General features: G+C 37.1%; 1 protein-coding gene across 1 annotated transcript; it reads right to left on the reverse strand.

The window, feature by feature from the left end:
- Positions 1–10,584: 10,584 nt before the first annotated feature.
- On the reverse strand, positions 10,585–11,637 carry LOC130945590 (uncharacterized). The gene has a single exon (XM_057874301.1). It carries the CDS (start codon positions 11,635–11,637, stop codon positions 10,585–10,587), a length of 1,053 nt encoding a protein of 350 aa, XP_057730284.1.
- Between the last annotated feature and the right edge of the window lie 10,819 nt (positions 11,638–22,456).

A 22,456-nucleotide genomic window follows, 5' to 3' on the forward strand; every position in this document is an offset into this window, starting at 1 on the left:
GTTGTGGGATTCGAAGCTCTCCCAAAAGCTGCTGTATGGATATTAGCTCAGTTTGTGCAGCACACATTGTCTTATATTCTACTTCAGTACTGCTCCTGCTCACCTTTGTCTGCTTGTTACTCTTCCATGAGATCAGATTGCATCCAAGATAAACAAAAAATCAAGTGATTGATTTTCTATCATCTAGATCTCCACCCCAATCAGCATCTGAAAAAGCCAACAATCTAAAATCAGTAGATTTAGAAAATAATAATCCATGATCTACTGTACCTTTCACATATCTTAGAATTTTTTTTACACTCTTCCAATGCAGCAATGTTGGTTGATGCATAAACTGAGATACTCTATTAACAGTAAAGGCAATATCTGGTCTTGTCATTATGAGATATTGAAGTGCACCAACTATTGATCTGTATAGTCTGAGATCATGAAAAGATTTCGAGTAATGAGCTGAAAGCTTTGTGTTGGACATCATTGGGGTAGGCATCAAATTCGCAGTCTCCATTCCAGCTCTCTCAAGTAATTCAGATGCATATTTAGTTTGTGAAATGTGAACACTACCTGTAGACAAATATAAAGCTTCTAAGCCAAAAAAATAACTAAACTTCTCCATATCCTTTAACGGAAAAATGTTGTTCAATTGGTAAATTAATTTATCTAATTCTACAGCATTATTACCGATAACAATTATATCATCTACATAAACTAACAAGTAAATCACATTAGAATAAAAAAATCTAACAAACAAAGACACATCAGATTTGATTTCTTTAAATCCAAACTGTTGAAGAGTAGTAGATAATGTTTTATACCAGGCCCTCGGTGCTTGTTTTAGGCTATAAATGGCCTTGTTTAGCTTGCACACTAGTTGTTCACTCTTTGTAGAGTATCCCAGAGGTTGCATCATGTATACAGTTTCATTTAAGGTGCCATTGAGAAAGGCATTATCAAAATCAAACTGTCTCAATGGCCAATTTAATGAAACAGCAATAGTTAAGATAACTCTAATGGTGGAAGGCCTTACCACTGGACTATAAATTTGATCATAGTCTATACCTTCCACTTGATGAAAACCCTGTCCAACAAGTCTTGCCTTATATCTCAAAATATCATCTTTAGCATTTTTCTTTATAGCAAACACCCACTTACTTTCAATAATTGTGGTATTAGCTGGTGGTTCTGTTAATTCCCATGTCTTGCACTTTTGAAGAGCAGCAAACTCTTTATCCATTGCCTCTCTCCAGTGAGAATATTGTAACGCTTTAGCCACAATCCTTGGAGTATTGTGTAGTAGATCAGTTTGTTGAACAGTTAAGACTTTTGGTTTGAACACTCCAGATTTCGATATTGTTGTCATTGAATGAGCATTTGTTGAAGAAATGGAAGGAAAGCTAGTTTCAATACCATTAATAAGAATCATGTCCGGAGAAGAATCGGTATGAGATGCTGAAGGTGGGTGACATTCTGAAATTCTGATCTCCTCATTCTCATGACTAGAAGTAGTGTCATGAGTGTCCAAGCTTGAGTGAGAAAGAGATGTTGTATCATGCAATGATTTACTTGTAATTTGTAATACAGTATCTGAATGTATACTTAAAGACTTTGTAGCTTGAGTAGATGAGGACATTGATTGTGGAGTTGAATCAATGATGGTAAATGTAGGGGCCTTAGGCTGGCTGCCACTCTCTGGATTATTCTTGGAAGAATTATCTCTGCCCAAGGTGTTAGAAAATAATTTTTTATATGGAAAAGTATACTCATGAAACAACACATGTCGAGCCATATAAATTTTACCATTTTGTGCCATACACTTATAGCCTTTAAAATTTGAATCATATCCTAAAAATAAACATGGTTCAGATTTGTAATTAAATTTAGTTTTACTATAAGGCCTTAAGAAAGGAAAACAAATACATCCAAAAATTTTAAAGAAAGTATAATCTAGCTAATGCTTAAAAAGAACCTCAAAAGGACTTTTGTTATCATGAATTACGGTAGGGAGTCGATTAATGATATAAACAGAACTCAAAAAGGTAACTTCCCAAAATTGCATAAGCAAAGAAGTTGTAGCTAAGAGGGAGAGACCCACTTCTGTAATATGCCTATGCTTTCTCAACACTTTCTTGTTGATGATGAGTATAGGGGCATGATTTTCTATGATGTATACCTTCATTTGCAAGAAAATCAGTGAAAGCACGTGACATAAATTCCATTCCCAAATCTGTTTGTAAAGCCTTTATTTTCTGTCCAGTTTGATTTTCTATAAATGTTTTATAATTCTGAAAAGCTACTAAAGACTAAGATTTATTTGTGAGTAAGAAAATGCATGTGTATTTAGAATGCGCATCAATAAAAGAAATATAAAATCTAAATTCACTTCTTGATATTACAGGAGCAGGTCCCCAGATATCCACAAAAACAAGTTCTAAAGGTGTCATATACACAGTATCATTTAAAGAAAAATGTAATCTATGCATCTTAGCTAAATGACAGATTTCACATACATGATTAGCAGCAGAATGAGAACTAAAATGCAAAGAAATTTTATTTATAACATCCATTACAGTTTTAAGAGAACTATGGCCCAACCGTTTATGCCATAAATCCACAGTGTTATTTTGATTACATTTGGAAACAAGATAGGCACTAGAATGTAAAGAATGATTAGCTAGCTGTGTAGTAGTAGTATAAGCACTAGAATACTGAGATCTAGAACTAGACATGTTATCACTAGACAGGTTATCAGGGATCTGTACTGAGGTATTAGACAAATTTTTTGGTACTTGAAGGTTATCAAAAGAGTAAGTGCCATTTCTAGACATGCCTTATAGGAGAAGTTCTCTGGTATCCTGATCATGAATAGCACAATAATCAGGCTAAAATTCAAAGTAGACATGGTTATCAACTGCGAATTTAAAAACACTCAATAGATTTTGAGAAATTTGTGGTACAAGAAGTAAGTTCTTTAAACGAAAAGCAATATTTGAGAAGGAATAAAAAAGAATTGAAGAATCAGAATGAGTAATTGGAATACCTGACCCATTATCTACAAAGAGCTGATCATTATCTGAAGGATTTGGTGATGCTGTGAGGAGATTTCCTGGATCTTAAGTGACATGATGACTCGCTCCTATGTCCGGTAGCCAAGAAGCTTCACTTACTGAAGAGGAATGGGTAAGATATGCCCTAGGTTGATGAAATTGGAGGATGGAGGGGGTGGTTGTGTATTACTATATGGAATTTGCATTGGGGTAGAGTTGGTTGTGGAATTAGGCTGAAAAGCAGGATCAAAACGATGGAAGCAGTTCCACACAACATGTCCTTGCCTTCCACATAATTGGCATTGAGGACGATTTTGGGTGTATCCAAAACGTCCTCCACGATTACTGCGGCCATCACGGCCTTTTCGAAAGCCTCCACCTCTTTGATATTCAAACGATGAGGAGGATTGAGCATAATGAACTACAGGCATACCTACATCAGGTTTCTTGAACCTGTCCAGCATATCATCAAACGCAAGCAGATAAGATTCAGCCTCTACAACCTTGAAGGTTCCAAGACTTGACATTACCGAACCAATGTATATAGTGTAATCTTCATTAAGACCATCGATTATTGCTTGTATGTGATCTGAGTCAGGTACCTCATAGCCGAGAGCAAAAAGGGCGTCGACCACATTCCGAATCTTGTTCAGAAAATCAGAAACAGTTCCATTTTTCTTGCATGATTTGAGTTGGGATTTCAAACTCTGAATTCGTGAAGCGGAAGCATCTACAAAGTATTTTTCAATTCTTTCCCAAACTTCATAAAATTGTGAAAGATGAATTACCTTGTTCTTGATGCTGGTAGTCATCGATTCTACAAGCCAAGTAATGAGAGTTAAATCTTGTAATTTCTATGTCTTGTACTTTGCCGATTCAGAAATTGTTTTGGTCGCTTCATCAGTCACAAACTGTGGCGGAATCTTGGAGCTGTATAGATGGTCTTCCATGGAGAGGCTCTGAATTATTAACATGGCCGTGTGTCTCATGTGCTATAATTGTCTTGAGTGAGTTTGTCTGAGATAGGTGAGAAGGTCTTCTTGGAAGAGTCAGAGAGGATAATCTCCATGACAAAGATGAGCAAGATTATAGGTTCTGGATACCATAAAAAAGGAATTGAAAACCCTAGAAAACTACTTTACAGTGAACCCAAGCAGAAGGAAATTGAGAAGCAGAGAATTATAGAATAGAGAAGAATTTTTGAGAAAAATGAAAACAATGAGTTCTATTGAAAAATGTAAAATCAAAAGAGCTCTAAAATCCCAAATATGCATTCCTCACACCTATTTATAATTCTTTAAGTATTCACTAAACAGTTCTCTCAATAGGTGTAGCATGTTTTTATTTTTATTGGGCCAATTTTAAAACCTATTGTTCACATTATTCACAAAAACTATTATCTACTTAGTAAAATCTAAATAATTTTATTAGTTAACTGAATTATTATAAATAGATATAATAAGAATGTAATTAGAGAACATTAAATTAGTAATTAATATATTTGTTTTTTGGAATTATCTTCTCTTTTTCTCCCTCTAATTTGAATAGATTTTTCTCTAATTTTTTTATATTGATTTATTCTTTACTTATTCTATTTTTTTATGATGGTACTTTCACTTATTAATATTTCCAATTTGCAATGTGGCTTGTCAAACTCAATTAGAAAATAATCCGATACAATTTCAGAATATTATGACTATTTGATAGTTTATACATAAAGTATTGATATTACAGACTCCGAATTCTTTATTCCATGCTTCATCAATGGATTAAAAATTCAAATTCAAAGAGAAATCTATATTAAAATCTTGGTTTAGTGCAAAAATGTGTGAACTGAAATTGAAAGATGAAGAACAACCAAATCAAGCACCAATCCATCAAATTTAGAAAACAGAATACGGAATCACAACCAATTCAAAAACTCAAGCATTTTTATATTCATAATTTCAACTATTTAAGAGCTGTTCCGTGCGTATAGGGCCGAGGCATAGTGACTCCTACTGCCTGCTGCTGTGCTCAGGTGGGAAAGGTATATGTCGGCTGAACTGGAACACCGCGGTGGGAGCATCTGCAAAAAGGACTCCGATGCTCAAGTAAGAACGTGAGTTATAAGAAAATGAGAAGAATAAATCAGAGTGAGTTCTGTGACCTGTCTTACTCCGAGGTTACCTATCTGTTTATATAGGCGTTTGAGGTTGCTTAGTTGGAGTTAGTTTCGGGATTTCCCTTGTTTACCGAGGATATCTTGATGACGTTAATCCTAGTCAGTTGAGATTCTGAGTTCTATTTTAGTCCTCGGATTTGGTGGTGTTTGTTATTTATTTGATTTTGTTAAGATTTGCATTTGTTTGACCAAGGTTTGTGTTGATGAGATAAGGTTTGACGACCGAAGTTGTAGGCTACGTATCATAGCCCCAAGGTCACCTTGTGTTCGTAAGGAAACAGGGGCAAACTTTTTTCTTCATTAGTATTTGGATTTGCTATTGTGGCTTTGTGTTTTGCGTTTGTCTTGGCTTCCTTGGGAAAGAGAAAGGTGAGCATTTAATTGCCGTTTCGTTTCCCGCGCTGAAATGATTGATGTGAGTTTATGGTGCAGTTTCCTGTGCAATCCTGGTCGTTGATCTTTATTGTGGCTTTTGGACGGTTAGGATTGGGGCGGTTTTAAGTTGTGGTTTGTAAACCGTTTCGTTACCCCATGTTTTATTATTGGATTTGTTATAGGTAACTTCTGCTTGATGTTAGTCTGGGTTTCTGCTATCAGAGGAGAAAAAGAATGAGTACCAAAGGTTTGTTTTGAAGGACTCCAGTTTTCCCCTCTTATCTTCTTCCTTATTTTTTGTTTGTTCTACTGTCATGGAAAATGGTAAGGTTCCTGTAGAAGAGGGCGATCCTTGTAACTGGGTTAGTGAGCAGGTTAAGCAGTGTGTGTCTAGGTTTAACGATCTTGAGTTCGTGAGGGTGCTAGGTTCAAATGTATGGGTTAGGGAGGACACAGGATCAGGATAGAGCTTTTACCTTGTGAGGAGGGGGATCGTGTGTGTGAGCGGATTGATGGTTGGTCCTACTTCTATCTGTATTCATGTCTGCTAACTGAGCTGAATGTCCGGTTTCTCTTTATAGATTTTGAGTGTGGTGTCTTATTCTGGTTGAATTGCGCTCCTTCTCAATTACATCCTAACTCTTGGGGCTTTGTTCGTGCTTTTGAAATTTTAATGGGTATTTTAGAGCGGCCTCCTTCCCTCAGGGTCTTCTTTTCCTTGTTTCAGTCCAAGGGGGTCAGGCGGAGATTATGGGTGAATCTTAGTAGCCATCCTCGTCGTTTAGTGTTTTCTTTGTATAAATCTTCATATAAGGATTTTAAGAGAATGTTTGTCAAGGTTAGAAGTGTCGAGGATGAATTTCCTTTTTATCTTGATAAATTCTTAGAGGCTATATTTCCTTTTTCCTGGTCTCCCGAACCAGTCCAGGTGCTTAACGTTGATGATAGGTGTTTCTAATGATAACACTGTGTTAGAATTTTTATTAGAGGCGTTGGAGTCGGTTGGGTTGTTGTCTGTTGCTGAGTTGTTGAAGTGGGAGTCAGATAAGGAGGCAATTTTGGATTATTTAGGTAATTGCTCTTGGTATGGTTTGTTGGTGTATTGGTATTGTTTGTATTGATATTTGGCTTTTGTGATTTTGTTTGCAGCTGAAAAAGCCCCCACCATCACTACTGCTGGGTTAAAGTCCTTTTTTAGCCAGAGGAAAAAGAATGAGAAAGAAGGATCGACCACCGATGCGGGTAAAGAAGGTGGTGCTGCTGTTCAGGCCGATGTTAATCCTCGGTCAAAAAGAAAAAGGGTGAAGACTCGCACCGAGGTAGTTGAGAGTAAAGAGGAGAACTCTCCGGTGTTACCAATTGTTGAAGCTGCATATGAATCTCAAAAGAGGCTTCATGCCTATTGGGAGGATGACAACATGAGATCTTTATGGTCAAGGTTCTTTCCCTTTGCCACCCTTGCTGATGAACTGTGTCGTTTTCCCGAGGACTCTAAGATGATTGAAGAGGTTGGTCGGGCTGGAACTAGCCATTTTCTTCAAGTATCCTCTCTTCTTTGTTTGCTTTTTATCTTTACTTTCCTTACTGAGCCTTCTTTATTGCAGGTTATTGGAGCTCGAATTGTTGCTATTGGGAGGGCTCAGAAGCTTGCTATCGAGTCTGAGGTGAAGGATTTTGTTGACATTGCTGAGCTGTCTTCTGCTGTTTAGAAAAAGGATAAGATGATTACTGAACTTTTGTCGTCTTTAAAGGCGAAAGAGGACGAGCTTATTGAAGAGAAGCGCCTTCACTCATTGGTTGCTGAAAATAACAAGGTTTTGAAATCTGAGAATGATCAATTGGCGGCTCGAGTGAAGGAGTTGGAAATCGAGGTTTACGAGGGTTTTACACAAGGTTTTGAGAAGGCTATTTCTCAAATTCGTGTTTTGTTTCCTGAGGTTGATGCCGATAAGTTAGATGCGACGAAGATCATTGTGAATGGAGAGCTGATTGACGATGAGGTTGATAAGCGAAGCGACAACTCTAGTATTGGCGATAAAATAGAATGATGGTTTGGCTAGGTTCTTTGAATTTTTTGATGTTATTTTGAAATGCTACAATGGTCTTTGTAATATTTGACTTTGTTGTTTAGTTGTTAAGATGCGTCCGACTATGAAGCTCGGTTTTGTTTATTTTGATATGCATACATGTATGTTTGTTTTTGGCTAGACGTCTCTTTGTATAACTAATTTGGTAGTCTTTACTGACCGTTTTTGTTTGTTTGAAAATGTTTGAAAAAATAAAGTATGATGAGTAGCAAGATACGAATATCTTGTTTCGAAAGAAAATTTAGATATGGCGTCTGGCCTCGTTAAAATCCATCGAGTAAAACCCGACTTGGGATAAAAACCTCAAATGGAAAAAAGAGTACCTTCATCCACTTTGTATACATTATGATTGATATTTTTTTAAAGAGGATACATTCCAATTGCCTGATATTGGTTCTCCTAGTAAGGTCTCTAGTTGATATGCTCCCTTGCTGAGCACTTTGTAAATTCGGAATGGCCCCTCCCAGTTTGCTGCTAACTTCCCGTGGGCTTTGGGCTTTCTTGCCTCCTCTATTTTTCTGAGGATGAGCTCTCTATTTTCGAATGTTCTTGGAATGATCTTTTTGTTATGTCATTTTTGTAAGAACCGTTTCATCGCTAGTTGTTTTATCGTTGCTATTTCTCTTTCTTCATCCACGAGGTCTAGGTCGGTTGTTCTCTCTTTGTTGTTTTTGTTCTGATCATATAGCTCGATTCGGAGGGTTGGCACTCCGATTTCTACAGGTATAAGGGCTTCTGCCCCATAAACCAGTTTGAAGGGGGTCTCTCCGGTTGATGATTGAATTGTCGTGTTGTAGCCCCATAGGACTTCTGGGACAAGGTCGGCCCATTCGCCTTTAGCATCATCCAATTTTTCTTCAAGGCCTGCAAAATGACTCGGTTAGCTGATTCTACCTGGCCGTTTGTCTCTGGATGCTCGACCGAGCTGAAATGATGTTTTATATCGAAGTGTTGTAAAAATAGGGCGAGGTGTTGATCTGTAAATTGTCGACCATTGTCGGAGATTATTTCTCTAGGTATACCGTAGCGGCAGATGATATTTTTCCAAAAGAAAGATCTCACCTTTTCTGCTGTTATCCGCGCCAAGGGTTGTGCTTCAATCCATTTTGAGAAATAATCTATCGATACCAAAAGGAATTTTACCTGTCCTGGCGCTTTCGGAAAGGAGCCGAGGATATCCAACCCCAATCTATCGAAAGGCCAACTTACCTCTAAAGTGTGTAGCTTCTCTGTTGGTGTTGTGGATATCATGGCGTGCTTTTGGCAATTGTCACATTTTTTTACTTTGGCTATGCAGTCTCTCTTCATTGTTGGCCAATAGTATCCTGCTCATAATATCTTGGTGGATAATGCTCGGCCTCCAATGTGATTTCCGCACACCCCTTCGTGTGTCTCCGCCATTACTATCTCGGCTTCGCTTTTGTTTAGGCATTTTAAGAGAGGTTGTGAGAGTCCTCTCCTGTATAGGCTTTCTCCGACTACTATGTAGTAGCTTGCTCTTCTTCGAAAGAGTTTTTGGTTTTGCTCGTCTGTTGGGATAACTCCCGTTTTGATGTATTCGAGAAACGGTGTCCTCCAATCCTTATCCTGTGTAATGCTCAATATACCATTTAATTCAAAGCTTGGTTTTTCAAGTGTTAATTGCGAAAGTGTTGGTGTGTGTGAATGTGGCCTTGTTGTTGCTAATTTAGATAAAACATCAGCTCTTGTGTTTTGTTCCCGGTTCACATGTATTATTTTAAACTCATGAAATTTCGAAATAAGATCCTTTGTTATGAGCCAGTATCTCTCTAACAAAGGATCTTTTACCTGGAAGTCGCCTTTGATTTGCTAGACAACGAGTAGTGTGTCACAGTATACGGTGAGATGATGTACTTGTAAGTCTTGGGCGAGCTTTAATCCAGCTAGGAGAGCCTCGTACTCTGCCTAGTTATTGCTTGCTGGAAATGAGAATTGTAATGACTGCTCGGCTATGACTTGTTTTCCTTCTTTAAGTGTTACGCCTGCTCCGCTTCCGGCTTTGTTCGTTGCGCCGTCTACATAAAGTTCATATTCTTTTTCCTTGTCCTCGGTTGTCAGCTCTGAAATAAAGTAGGCTAGTATTTGCAGCTTTGGAGTCTTCCGAGGTTGGTATTGTACGTCATATTCGGAGAGCTCGATGGACCATTTTGTTAGGCGTCCAGCCAGCTCAGGTTTGGTTAGAAGCTGTCGAAGCGGTTGATTTGTTCTAACTATTATACTGTGGCTTTGGAAGTATTGCCTCAGTCTTCGTGCTGTTGTGACCAGGGCTAGGGTGAGCTGTTCTATTCTTGGGTATCTGGTTTCTGCCGGTTAGAATTCTGCTGACGAAGTACACCGGGCTTTGTGTTTTCCCTGTTTCAGAAACTAGCACCGAGCTAATGGCATGGTTAGAAACTGATAAGTATAAATATAGTGGTTTACCGAGCTCCGGTTTTTGAAGGATTGGTGGCGACGATAGTATTTGCTTAAGTTCTGTGAAAGATCGTTCGCATTCTTCTGTCCATTTGAACTTTTTATTCTTGGAGATTGTTTGGAAAAAATGGTATGATCGGTTTGCTACTGTTGGTAGAAAACGTGATAGTGCGGCAACTCGTCCTGCTAGTTGTTGTACTTCTTTTATTGTTTTTGGACTGTTCATTTTGAGAATAGCTTCACATTTTTCTGGGTTTGCTTCAATTCCTCGTGAGGTCAGCATAAATCCGAGGAATTTCCCTCCTTGAACTCCGAATGCACATTTTTCTGGGTTTAGTCTCATGTTATATGCTCGAATTTGTTGGAAGACCTCTTCTGGATCATCACAGTGTGATCCTTGTTCCGAGGTTTTTGCTACCATATCATCTACATAGATCTCCATGCTCCTTCCTATTTGTTGTTGGAAAACCTTGTCCATGAGCCGCTAGTATGTTGCTCCTGCGTTCTTAAGACCAAATGGCATAACTTTGTAGCAAAAATTTTCATGTTCTGTTATAAAGGCTATTTTGTTTTGATCTTCTGGGTACATGAGGATCTGGTTGTATCCAAAGTATGCATCCATGAAGCTTAAACTTTTAAATCCAGAAGCGTTATCTACTAATTTTTCAATGCAAGGTAAATGATACACATCTTTTGGACAAGCTTTATTTAGATTTGTGAAGTCGACGCACGTGCGCCATTTACCTGATTGTTTTCTTACCATTACCACATTTGAGAGCCATGTGGTGAAGCGAAGCTCTTTTATGAAGCCGGCATTGAGTAGTTTCTTTGTATCTTCAAGGGTTGCCTTCATTTTTTCTGCTCTGAGGTTCCTCTTTTTATGGGCAATTGGCTTGCTTGTTTTGTTTATGGCGAGTTTGTGGCAGATTATATTCGGATCTATCCCAGGCATGTCTGCTGGTGTCCAGGGAAATAAGTCTGAGTTGTCTTGGAGTATTCTTATTAGCCTTGCTCGCTCCTCTCCTTCTAGAGCTCGGCCGATATTGGTAAATTGTTCGGCTTTTGGCGTCAGGGGGATCTTCTCAAGCTCGTCCGTTGGTTCTGGCCTTTCTTGAAAATCCTCCCTTGGATCCATTTCCGCCAGGGACAATACCTCAGATGCGGTATGTGTTATTCCCGCCCTTTGGTTAGTCTTAGGTTCGTTGCTGGCTTTCTTTAAGCTGGCGTTGTAGCATTGCCGAGCTTGTTGTCGATCTGAATGTACGGTTGCTACCTTATTGTTTTGTACCTGAAACTTAACACACAAGTATAATGTTGATACTACCGCTCTGAAGTTATTCAGGGCGGGCCTTCCGAGAATAATGTTATAAGGACTAGGGCAGTTAACTATGAGGTATTGGACGTCAATAGTTTTTGATAATGGGGGGTCACCCATAGTTGTTTTCAGCCATATGTGCCCTTTTATCGGGATCCTTTCTCTGGAGAACCCAACCAGTTCTCTGGATGAGGGCTGCATGGCTTTTTCAGATAGTTGCATTTTTACGAAAGTTGAATAAAATAATACATCAGCGCTACTACTAGTTCCAAAAGGACTTTTCTTACCAATAACTCTCCTATCTGGATGGAGATCACGATTGGATCATCAAGGTTTGGGCCTGTTAGGTCATCCTGGCAGAAGGTTATCTCTGGATCTGTCATCTTATGCTTTGTTGTAGGATTTGTTCCTTCAATTGCCAGCATTGCTTGGTAGCTCCTCTTTCAGGCCGAGCTTGTGTCACCTCCTCCTGCATATCCTCCTGATATGCAGTTTATGATTCCCCTGGGAGGATCAGTTGTTGTCCATTTTCCTTTTCCTCTCTCTGTTGACCGCTCCTCTGACTCTTTCTTGGTTTCTCTGCTTTTCCGACCTTTGACATACTTGTCTAAGAGGCCCTGCCGAGCTAACCTTTCTAATAGGTCCTTGGCTATCACACATTCGTCCGTTGTATGTCCATACTTCTGATGGAAGGCACGATGCTTGCTTCTGTCTACGAACCGTTGATCTTGATAGCTTCCTGCTCTGGTGGGAGGTTTGACTTTTTTGGCATTGAGGATCTCCTTGATTATGTTCTCCCTTTTTTTGTTGAATCTGGTGTAGGTATCAAACTTTGGAGTGAGCCTGAAGGGTTTCTTCTGATCTTTCCTGCTCGGTGGTCTGAATGTCTTTTCATCCTCCTTTCTGGTCGGCTGTTTGTCCGTCTTTTGTGCCTCTCGCAATTCCTCGATCTCCATTTGGCCTGCAGCTCTTTCTCGAAATTATTCCAATGTTTTGGGTTTGGTTATTGCTATTGTTTCTCTAAACTTCCCAGGCCTGAGTCCGACCTTGAGTGCATGTAGGTGGACGTTAGGGTCCAAGTCCGGAATCTCAATGGTAGCATCAGCGAACCGGGTTAAGTAATCCTTCAGGCTCTCATATTGTCCCTGTTTGATTGTCCCGAGGTAATCTGAACCGTGGACATAGATCCTTGAGGTGGTGAAGTAGTCAATAAAAGACCTCGTCAAATCCTCAAAACATGAAATTGATCCTGCAGGTAATTTAGAAAACCACAATAAAGCAGCACCATCAAGGTAAGTAGGAAAAGAACGACATAGTATAGGTTCATTATTAGGGCCGTTAAAGAACATGTTAGATTGGAATTTTTTAACGTGAGATCAGGGGTCACCAATCCCCTTGTAAGGTTCCAGGGAGTTAGGCAGAACGAAATTCTTAGGCATCTTGAAGTTCGTGATTTCTTCAGAGAAGGGGTTGTCTAGCGTCAACTTTTCCTTTGGTGGGGTGATGCTTAAGGGGTCTGAGTTTCCCAGGGCCGCGTTCTTGGAGCTACTCTCCTCATGTTTGCCTGTGTTATTCTGTGTGGAGAGCTCGGCTAACCTACGAACTTCCACCTGGAGTTCGGCCATCTGGGCTAGCAGCTCGGCTTGGTTGAAAGATTGAGCTCCATTTTCAGCCATGTCTGGGAGGTCAGAATCCCTGCACACAAGAAAAGAAACAGAGAATATCTAAGAGTAAAAGTGGGGTTAGATCAACCCAGGGCCCCACGGTGGGCGCCAAATGTTTCGTGCGTATAGGGTCGAGGTATAGTGACTCCTATTGCCTGCTGCTGTGCTCAGGTGGGAGAGGTATACGTCGGCTGAACTGGAACACCGCGGCGTGAGCACCTGCAAAAAGGACTCTGGTGCTCAAGTAAGAACGTGAGTTATAAGAAAATGAGAGGAATAAATCAGAGTGAGTTCTGTGACCTGTCTTACTCCGAGGTTACCTATCTGTTTATGTAGGCATTTGAGGTTGCTTAGTTGGAGTTAGTTTCGGGATTTCCCTTGTTTACCGAGGATATCTTGATGACGTTAATCCTAGTCAATTGAGATTCTGAGTTCTGTTTTAGTCCTCGGATTTGGTGGTGTTTGTTATTTATTTGATTTTGTTGAGATTTGCATTTGTTTAACCGAGTTTTGTGTTGATGAGATAAGGTTTGACGACCGAAATTGTAGGCTACATATCAAGAGCCATTAACAAATTCAGAAATAGAAACTCTAGATCTACAATTGGAGCTTTTGAATCTAGTACCAACCTCCCTGGATATAAAAACAAGCTATCTAGATGATAGAAGTCATGAGTGGCGTGGAATAGGCCCCACTGAGGAAGCCGACGGCATCCATGCCGACAAAACCCCTTTGAGTAGTAGTGGCACGATGCATGACCAATCACAACATCAAGGACAACGCTGTTACAAAGGAAAAAGTAAACTCTGAACCAGATCCTGAACCAGCAAAGGTGGAGGAGGGGGTGAATCGACCACACCACCAAAGCCACCTTATTGGTTTACGGACATGGCGGTTTCCGTAGGAACGAATCTATGCTATATGTTACAGTAAATTTTAGAAGGTTAGATTTAAGAGTATTTGTATAGTTTTCTGGAGTGTTTGAGATTGCTCTAAATGGTTTTGAAATATTCTAGAATGTCCTAAAAAGTCCTGGAATACCTTAGAAGATTCTAGAAGACTCTGAAAAGTTGTAGAGTATTCTAGAAGAGTGTAGATTTATATAAGAGTATGAAGAATAGTATGGAATAATCTAGAAGTATTTAGAAAAATTATGGTAGAATAGATGTTTGCAATGAATGTTCTAGATGATCAATCTGGACCGTTTATTATATTTAATCCTAACAATCCATTGAGGAGGTGGATGGTTATAAATAGGGAGTGAGAGTTAGAGTTTGGGTGTATGAGTCATATGTGAATGATTTGTAATAAACACGTGAGCAATACAATGTTCTTTCTACTAAAAACTTTCTTTCTTTTGTGTTCTCTTGTGTTCTTAATTTTCTTGCTAAATATTGAGGGTTAGGCTGACTAGGTCTTAATTCAAGAGGTTGAGGAAGTTCGAGTACCGGTATCGTAGCATTGGAGTGTGTCCAATGTCGTGACATATAGCTTGTGGGAACAAGTGTCTTCACTAACATTTTGAAAAAATGTATGAAAGTATATGTACAAATATATATGTTCCATTGAAAAATTATATTTGTGTCACATTAAAAAGAATACTTATTAAATTTTGTTTTAAAATATTTATTATATATTTTTTAACTTTTTGAATTAAATTTTGATATACTATTAATGTAAAATAGTTTTACACGTGTATCCAATTACGTAACACTATGTCATAAAATATAATTATCTTTTACATTGATTGCATTCGCATAAATAATCATCTAAAAAAAAGACGTAATTAGACAATTGTGTAAAATATTTTACATTATCAATAACTATAAATATAAGATAAAAATATATATTAAACTAATTTAATAAAAAACAAAATATTATTAGAGCATTATTTAATTAACAAATTTATTTAGTTAAAATTTATATCCTTAAAATTTTTTTACTCAACTTTAATATTTACTAATAATTTAAAAAATTTTATACTAGACATGTATTTTGATAATTAGTTCTCAAAAATAAATTAAATTAAAAATTATTTAAAAATTAATTAAAATATAACACATTTTACACTTTTATCTATCTAAATAACTAACTTTATTATTATTATTATTATTATTATTATTATTATTATTATTATTGTTATTGTTATTGTTATTGTTATTGTTATTATTATTATTATTATTATTATGCTTGAAATAAATGTTTAATCTTTTTTTTTATTAAATATAACTGAATAATTATTAAGTAATCTAAAAAATATATAACGAGAATATGAGAGATTTAGTGCATAATTATTTTTCTAAAATACCATTTATTGTATATGATACGTACTTAAAATTTCGGCAACTAAATTCGAAAAGCTCGAACACGTAAGACGCAAGTCAATCATGATAAGTAAAATGGTTTAATTTCAGAACTCACATAACGATATATATGCTTGGCCTGACCAAGATTCTCGGCAAATCTCAAAATTAAATGTCACGACAAACGCTTACTCTATAAGAAACAAAAAGCAATGCACCAGAACACACTCATATTCTTTACTCACTTTTGTTTGTCGATTTTTCCTTTATAGTTAAAGATTCACTTTTGACTTGAGCGTCGAAATATTTTTACAGGTGTTTTCACCTGCAGTGTTTGAATTAGGCCGAGGTATAGCTCTTCTAACAGAAGCAGCCCTTTGGGTATAGAAGTAGCTATAGTTCGACACGACCATCACAAATGGAGCATTTGGCGCCCACTATGGAGACAAGTTATATTAACCCCACCATATTAAATCTCTTCTATTGAACATTATTCGCAGGGACATCAATAATGGTTAACAACAGGATCCTGCAACTGATTCAGTCCGAGCTGCTGGCTCAAAATGCGAAACTCCAAGCAGAGGTTCAGAAGGTAATCGACCTATTAGTCTAGCACCAGAACAGAAAGAAACACAACAGAGATCCCAAAAATACAAACTTAAATGACAAACATGTGTTGAAAGTTTGTGCAAAAGAAACAATCACTCCGAAGGAGAAAAAGACGATATCCAATCCCTTTTCATAGGACATCATGAAATTTCATATGCCAAAGAATTTTACGTTGCCTACGACCTTCAAACCATACGAGGGGTTTGGAGACCACACACACATCCACATCACTAAATTTTAGGCAATGATTTTTTTTTTAATGGTGTTTTTGACCCTATACTTTGTCGTTCTTTTCTAATTTTTTTAGACGATGTTATTTTATTTTGTTATCTAAGTTGTTTGCAGGGTCCATTTCAAATTTAAAGACTTGGCAGAGGTCTTTACTAACCACTTTGCCGCTTCTAAAATATACGTGCATGGATCAGTTTATCTTAGTACCATCAAACAAGGACAACATAAAAATTTCAACGATTATATGACACGCTTTGCCAAAATAATCATGAAAATTTTAGACCTCAGTCCGAATGTACACTTACATGCAATCAAAAACGGTCTTTGTCTCGATAAATTTCAAGAGATTATAACAGTAACAAAGTTAAAGACTTAGTCGAATTTTAAGAAAAAACTGTTGAACAAATAGAGATTGAAGAGCTCTGCAAAAAGCAGAGGATAGACAAAGAACAACTTCGGCGCGGCGAGGAGAAAACTCCCAAGTCACAAAACAACAAGAATAAAAGAGGTCAATGGTTTAGATAAATTTATAGTGCCATAGTGGGATCTTATCCGAAACTTATCTCATCCATCCTGAATAGGGATATCATAATAATGCTACCTCTATCCTGTCTAGTTAAAAATAATACAGTACTTTCGAAAAGAAAACAAAAATGTACAGGACAAACTGCTCAATGGTCAAGCATAACCGCTGAATTGCTTCCCATATCAAAATTATGCTTGTTCCATTAGACGTATGTTTCCCTTGAAAATCCCTTTTCTTTTCTTTTACGTTTTTAATCATATCCCATATTAGTGGTATCTTTCAAAGTCGTATAGTGTGTGCGCCATGCGCGTACAAAACATATGAAAAAAAGTGCATATATGGTCATTTACTAATCATAATTCATATATACAAATATGCAATCTACTTTTATAAAACCCTTTTTAAAGTATAGAAATGGTAAAATTAAATTTTGAAGATTTAGTTACTGTTACTTCAATATAGTTGTGGGCTTGTTGAAGATGGAGATGAAGGGTGGACTAAGGGTGAATTAATAATTTCATACACAAGTTAAGTTGATGGAATTAACAAATGCGTAATTTTCAATTAGTCGGGTTTTTTCTGTTGACAGTTGGTGGCTGATTTAGTAGTGTATCCAGTGGTACATAAACCGTGCTGGCAAAAGCTAAATACTGATCCATATATATAAGCGATTTTTGTGGTTTGTAATTGCAAACATGGAACGTGGTTGGAACTTAAGAGTCATTTTCTTTGATGTATATGCGCCAATGCTTAGAGGCCATACAAAGTCAGATTTTGTGCAATAGCCCAAAACAATTGATAGGATTAATTCTTCTTGTCATTATTGTTACTAGTTCACTAGTGCAAATGTGAAACCATGTTACATATATACATGCTTATCAATCGATGTTAATTAATTAAAGGTAAGAATAAATGACCATTTGTACTCATGATAGATGAAAACGCTGATATTTGTACCCATGAAAGCTCGAAACTAATCTTGTACCCATGATAGATACTCTCCGTGTGACAAAAGTGCCCTGGCTTGGATCTGAGCTTGGTTCGTGGATTTCCGAACCTACGTGGCACTCCCTCCCTCATCTTCAACCCCTCTCTCTCTCTCTCTCACTCACACACTCTCTCTCACTCACACACTCTAATACCCACTCTGGCCCCTTCTTCCTCAACACTCCGCTCCCTCACCATCCAATTCTGCACAGTGCCCTCACATTCTCTACTATACTTCAATAGCCGTTACACTGTCTCTTGTGCCCAGTTTTTCAAACCAATACCCGAATATCCAACCCCAATGAACTCTTCCCACCACTACTAACCTTCTGAAACTTCAACCCTCTCGCATTGTTTTTTCAAACATCCACATGGGTCGCTGCATCAGCAAATCCCAGACCCAAAACCAAAATCCATATCACCAAAATAATCAAACCTCCCAACAATACCTTACACCCTCTCTCCCCAACTCAAACCTTAACCAACAAATACCACAGCGGCAACCACCACCAGTGTTAGAGGAAGATCTGTAAGAGGTCCTATCAGAAACACCCATTGCCAAACGAAATCAAGTTCCAATTTTGAAGCCAGAATCGGACATCCTTCTGCCTCATCTTCAAAACCTGATAACAAAATCGAATCAAAGAACCCACATCCCATTCCCAACCCCATTATCATCAACAAAAGAGAAGGTGAAGTCTCAGAGGTAGTGTCTCAGTTCTCAGAAGAACCAGCAGCATCAGCGGAAGCTTCTCCACGACTCCACCGCTACCACAGTTACGGAGAAGAAAAAGAAGAACCAGCAAAAGAAGCATCAGGGAGGGAGATGAGTCTCCGCTTTGATGAGGTCATGGCTGAGCTAAACGACGTCGTCGCTTTGAAGCGAGAGGCAGCGAGCTTAGTGTTCAGTTGATGTGGAGAGGGCGGTTTCAGGAGTGAGATTGAATGTGCTGTTCGCGAGGTTAGGAGTGTGAGAGAGAAGCTTCTAGAAGCTGAGATGAGAAAGAGGATGTTCGGGAGGAAGCGGAGAAGCTTCGATACAACGTGAGAGGTTGGTAAAGGAAGGAAATGGAAAGAGGGGAAAATTTAGGACTTGAAGAAGGAGAGGGATGGTCTGTGAGGTCACATGAGAAGGTGATGCTGTGAGAGAGAAGCTTCTAGAAGCTGAGATGAGAAAGAGGATTGTTCGGGAGGAAGCGGAGAAGCTTCGATTACAACGTGAGAGGTTGGTAAAGGAAGGAAATGTGAAAGAGGGGAAAATTTAGGACTTGAAGAAGGAGAGGGATTGGTCTGTGAGGTCACATGAGAAGGTGATGCTGTGATTGGGAAATTGAAGGAGGATATTGAACGTGCTGTGAAGAAGGGGTCAGAGTGGGTATTGGAGAGTGAAGAGAGAGAGAGTGTGTGTGAGTGAAAGAGAGAGGGGTTGAAGATGAGGAAGTGAGTGCCACGTAGAATCGGAAACCCACGAACCAAGCTCAGATCCAAGTAAGGGCACTTTTGTCATACGGAGGGCATTTATCATGGGTACAAAATTAGTTTCGAACTTTCATGAGTACAAATGTCAGCGTTTTCATTTATCATGGGTACAAATGGTCATTTATTCTTAAAGGTAATTATTCTAATGAAAATGTCAAAAATATCTTTTTATAATAATTTTTATTTAAAAAATGTGACTTATTTGTTTAGTCTTATTTTAAATAAAATTAAGGCTTTTATAACATATAAAAATTAAGTCCTACAATTTATTTTTAATAGTCAAAATAAAATATTTTCATACAATCACAATTATAAAATTTTTGTTGAAATAACCATCTTAATTAAATAGTATATTTTAGATATTAGTCGGTAGTTTAAGGTAAATATATTAAGCGTCACTTAATAAGTGATGATAAAAAACAATTAATTAGTATTTGCATTTAACAATCCTTCTTTGACATATATATATATATATATATATATATATATATATATATGGGTAAATCATGAAATGAAAAAACGCTGATCTATCAATCGAAAAAGCTTCAGTGATGGTGGTAGAGAACTTCGATAGCATTTTCCTTCTTTTCTTTCAATCCAAAATTCTTTTATAACCGTTCATTCATCAACCATGAGAGCTCCAATGGCTTTTCTCCTTTTCTTCCAATTCAAAATTCTTTTCGCACCTTTGCAAGGCAGTCTTGCTCCATATAATCTATGATTGCTTGCTCCTCCAAGAGAAGGTCTTCCATGAGATCAATGAACCCTTGTTGTTGTGGTTGATGGAAGTAGCAGCAGCACTATTGTTGTTGTTGTTGTTGTTTTTGTTCTTGTAGATGTAGCTTTTGCAGGTTTTGTGGTTGAAGAAGATGAACCAATGATGTCTGGTGAGACTTGAAGGTGCAATTCAATAAAAGAATTGTTGAAAAAAGGCATACCATCTCTTACATATAGAATGAACTCGAAAGGAAGTAAGAGGAGGACGAGGATGCGATCGATGAGTCTCTGAAGGAAGCTTGCTCCATATTTTGCTGTTCATCCATGATGTGGTGTTGAAGGTGCAACAACGAAAGTGGTGCCACTGATGATAACTAAGGTGTAAGAAAGGATGGGGATGGTGATGGTGATGATGAAAATCTTCCATGATTATTCGATAAGAAATGTAATAAGGAAGAAAGAGGACGTGATTTAGGAAAATTAGAATTCAGGATTCTCTCTCAGTACTTTTGGTTGTCAAGTCAGCGATTTTCGTTCATTATCACATCATATTTTTTATGTTTTAGTGTTTTTATCAAATTTTAAAATCTTTTGGGAGTTATTTTGTCTTTCGCGTCTTTTAAGATCTTTTTGTCGGTGTCAAAATTTTTCGGTTACTATTTTGATAGTTTATATATGACTATAGCAAAGTATTTTTTTAAACTCAAACATTTAGGCAATGTTTCTTTCTAGAAGCTGAAATTGTGACTAGAGAATTGAAACTCAGTATTGAATTTGGTAGCCAAAAACTAGAACTAAAATTTTAATCTTGGAATACAAAATTTTAGTCCCTTCTAGAAAGTGGAGACAGAAGGGACTGAAGGCTAAAATTTAAATAATATTCTTTTTTGGAAAAAAAATCTATAGCCTCTGACAAGTACTTCGAAAGACAACGGGACCTTCAATTAAAAAATACTCTTTTCGGCCCCTGACATTTACTTTTATGAGATTGATTAACCCTCTATCAATATTTTTTATCACTGACACAGAGCTAATCAATCTCATAAAAATAAAGATAAAAAGTTGGAAATGATTTTTTTTTCAGAGACCTCGTAGTCCCTTTGAAAAAGTTATCAAAGACCGGATTGAGTATTCACTCTTTTTTTTTAAAATACTCTCGTTTAACTTTTTGCAAATTCCAAATCTATTCATTAATTTTCATATTTATATTAAACTAAACATGATACTTAGACATGACTCAATCTAATACATTTTACACCAAAAATAATACAGAAACTTAATTTAGTCTCTCTCTCAATCTCTATCTCCCAATCTCAATCTCACTTCTAAACAGAGTCTTAACAAATTGTATCCTTACCGTATCCACTTGTTGCCTAAAAGGAAAAAAAGGTGATTGGTGGGTCATTCTTGTTGTAATTTGATTTTGGGTGGCATGGAACATCCACTTGGTCACGAGTGAATCTGACCTGATAAACCTATTAACTATTGGCCACTGTGAACGCAGCAATTAGCTAAGATTTGGATTTCAATAGGTAAGGAAGGTCGAAAGTTCACATTATGTTGCATTTTCATCACTCACTGATTGTCTTTTGTCATGGTGCTTCTTCCTTACCTACAACAAATTGAATACAGCAAATTCAACATGTCGTAATTCTTCAATTTTTGTTGTTTTGGTCCCTGAATTTGTCATTTTCTTGAGTTAAGCACGATCGTAATAACCTAATACATCTTTTGTTCAGACCTCGGTAGTGGCTGTAACACTAGAATCTTGTGGACCATAAGATAAGTAGCAATATCTCAGTGGCCTTATTTGTCGAATTCATACTTAATTAGCATTATCTTAATCTCACGATTGCTCTTATTTCATTGTCTCTACTCTTTACAATATAATTTGGCTATCTAGAATAATTTATTCTTAACAAGTGTTTGCACTTTAAAATACTTGTTATATATTTATATTCAATAAATGTACACATAAGAATATTTTTTATTGCTTAATAAATAACTTGAAGTATTTGTTAGCAACTCTTTTTAGGAAGAATTTGTAAATAACAAGTGATTCTGATGAATTTGTTGATAAAACAAAATATATAGCCAGCCCCAGCGAATAGCTACTATTTAATTTCTCTTTGATTGGATAATACCAATTAAATAACTTTGTTGGGGTTTTACTAATCACATAGAATCTGGTAATATAAGATATTTGTATCGACATAATTATTTCATGTCACTAACCCACTAAGATGATGTTAATCATAGTAGCTAGAATCTTGATTTAACTCTTAAAATCTTCCGATATTACGATTTTAAATGAGTCTATTGATTTTACAAAATTTGTATTAAGTGTGACGATTTTAAAATTTAAATCTTGTTAAGATTTTACGTTTTATATTCTTAATTTACTTTTTCGATTTCAAGTAAAATCTCAATTTTCTCTACCTTAAGCCTGAATAATTGTGATTCGGTCATTCCAAAAAAGCTATCTATTTTATGTGATCCTTCACATACTTTCCTTCTCATAATTT

The sequence above is a fragment of the Arachis stenosperma genome, chromosome 8, assembly GCF_014773155.1.
Source record: "Arachis stenosperma cultivar V10309 chromosome 8, arast.V10309.gnm1.PFL2, whole genome shotgun sequence".
NCBI classification, from domain to species: Eukaryota; Viridiplantae; Streptophyta; class Magnoliopsida; order Fabales; family Fabaceae; genus Arachis; species Arachis stenosperma.